This window comes from Mastomys coucha, unplaced genomic scaffold (assembly GCF_008632895.1).
Source record: "Mastomys coucha isolate ucsf_1 unplaced genomic scaffold, UCSF_Mcou_1 pScaffold22, whole genome shotgun sequence".
In the NCBI taxonomy this organism is placed as follows: Eukaryota; Metazoa; Chordata; class Mammalia; order Rodentia; family Muridae; genus Mastomys; species Mastomys coucha.
This window is the reverse complement of record NW_022196905.1, coordinates 47551734-47553950: the sequence shown is the minus strand read 5'-3', so window position 1 is coordinate 47553950 and position 2217 is coordinate 47551734. Positions and strand designations below refer to the sequence as shown.

The 2217-nt window shown below is 35.7% G+C and overlaps 1 protein-coding gene across 2 annotated transcripts in view; it reads right to left on the bottom strand.

Annotated features, from left to right (window-relative positions):
* Tbc1d19 (TBC1 domain family member 19) overlaps nt 1–2217 on the bottom strand; it is a 114963-nt gene that overhangs the window by 10886 nt on the left and 101860 nt on the right. For both annotated transcript variants that reach the window (XM_031342293.1, XM_031342294.1), the window contains exon 19: nt 273–388. In XM_031342293.1, coding sequence (XP_031198153.1) covers nt 273–388 — 116 coding nt within the window. The remainder of the gene's footprint in view (nt 1–272; nt 389–2217) is intronic.

Below are 2217 nucleotides of genomic sequence, written 5' to 3'. Positions count from 1 at the left end.
AAAAAAAAAAAAAAAAAAAAAAAAAAGAGCAAAAGGCAACATTATCTGCTGTATAAACCTCACAGGGACTAGGAATAGGACAAGCAGTTAAATGAATGCATCAGAAGTGTAAAAACTCAGAACATGTTTTCTAAGCATGCTCAATCTATTGTGTTCATGCACTAGAAATGGTGAATGAAGACCCTTCTCTAATGACAACCAGTGAGTGTTAAACAGGAGAGGGGCTTCACATAGCAACAACATGAGTTTCACAAACAAATGCTTAAACTTACCAGCAAGAATTTCCAGAGAGTTGTATCCTAAGATTCTATCCCATAAAAGCAAGAGTTGATCTGTAGCTAAGTATCCAGAAAAAGCTCGAACCATCCATTTAAATGATATCCGAAGTCTGTAGATAAGGGAAATAAGGATTAATAGTATTATCTGGTCTTTACTATTAAAAAAGGCGATATTTGAAGAATCCAATGATTCTGTCATTATTACAAAATTTCTGAGACCTCTTATTTCCTAAAAAGTGTAAAATGTCAGAGGCAAGATGGTGGGTCCTCCTTTAATATTCTAAAACTATTAAGAGGAAGACTTACGTATGACCATATTTATGTTTATTTATACAAACATATATTTATATTTATAAACAACCTTACACTGTAGTTTTTCAGCATGTGACCAAGAGCTGTAGTCTAATATTCTTAATTTTAGACAAGCCATGGCAATCTGGATTGTTGTTCTACATATTTTAAAGAATGCTCAGTATTTTTATACTTTTCAGTTCAACAAGTTTTACCCATACATCTCAGCCAAACTGCTATATAGAGTGGGTAAAGTAAATTAAACCAACACATATGAAGCCTGGAAGACACATGGTTTAAATCAACAGAGACCTTAGGATTCTTATTCAAACCCTTCATTTTAGTGACAAGGTTATAAGAACAAATTCAACTGAATTCGCCTTGCTACAAAAAATTCAAAGATGTATGGGACCCTGTGTTTATAAGCCATCTATTTTACAATAACAGTTTTCCCCCAGAATCTGAAAATAAGCCCTTTGCTTTAGCCTCCTAAGAGACAAATAGACCTCTTACATTTCTGTGTTGTTTATGAGCATCTAAAAATACCTCAACTCTCCCTGAAAGATCATAGTCATATTCTTTGTTGAATTATTCTATATTCTAGTATGTCCAAGTATTGGTCAATGGTATTCACAAATTAAGCCTTTTGACTTGTTTTAAATCAAGCAAAAGAAAAGTTTTGGCCAGAAACATCTTAATACTGAAAAGTATATCTAATTCTTACATTCAATAATTTTCATTTTACTAAAATTACCAGTGTCTTGGGGGAAGGAATAGTGTTTCTTCCATAGAGACTGCACAGAATGACTTTAAAAGGATAAAGTTCATTGGGGGATGGTTTAGCATAGCAAAATCTACCTTTGCCAGTATATGGTTCCATGAGCTTTATATGAGGAATGACTAAATGAAAACTATACAATTGCATAGTATAATAATTATTTGCAAAAAAAAGAAACATAATGATGAAACCTCCAATGACTGAGTAGGCCTGATGGTAGATTGAGATGACCAAGGAAGGAGTCAATGAATTTGAGCATGTATCAATAATAATATGGCCAGGAAGCACTCAAAGAAATGTTCAACATCCTTAGTCATCAGGGAAATGTAAATCAAGATAATGCTGAGATTCCATCTCACACCCATCAGAATGGCTAAGATCAAAAACTCAAGTGACAGCAGATGCCGGTGAGGGAAGACTCCTCCACTGCTGGTACAAGTACAAACATGTACCACCACTCTGGAAATCAATTTGGCTGTTTCTCAGAAATCTGGGAATAATTTTAACTGAAGACCTAGCTATAACACTCCTGGGAATATAACCAAAGGATGCTCCACCATACCACAAGGATACTTGCTCAACTATATTCATAGGAGCTTTATTCATAATAGCCAGAAACTGTAGACAACCCAGATCCCCATCAACTGAAAAATGGATACAGAAAATGTGGTTCATTTACACAATGGAATACTACTCAGCTATTAAAAACAAGGACATCATGAATTTTAGAGGCAAATGAATGGAATTAGAAAATATCACCACCCACCACCCCCGTCTGTCTGGGCTGGTGGCCTGAGTAGACCTTGGGTGCAAGTTCTGCAGCTAGTCCCACAACACCCAGAGGGAGAGGGAGAGGGAGAGGGAGAGGGA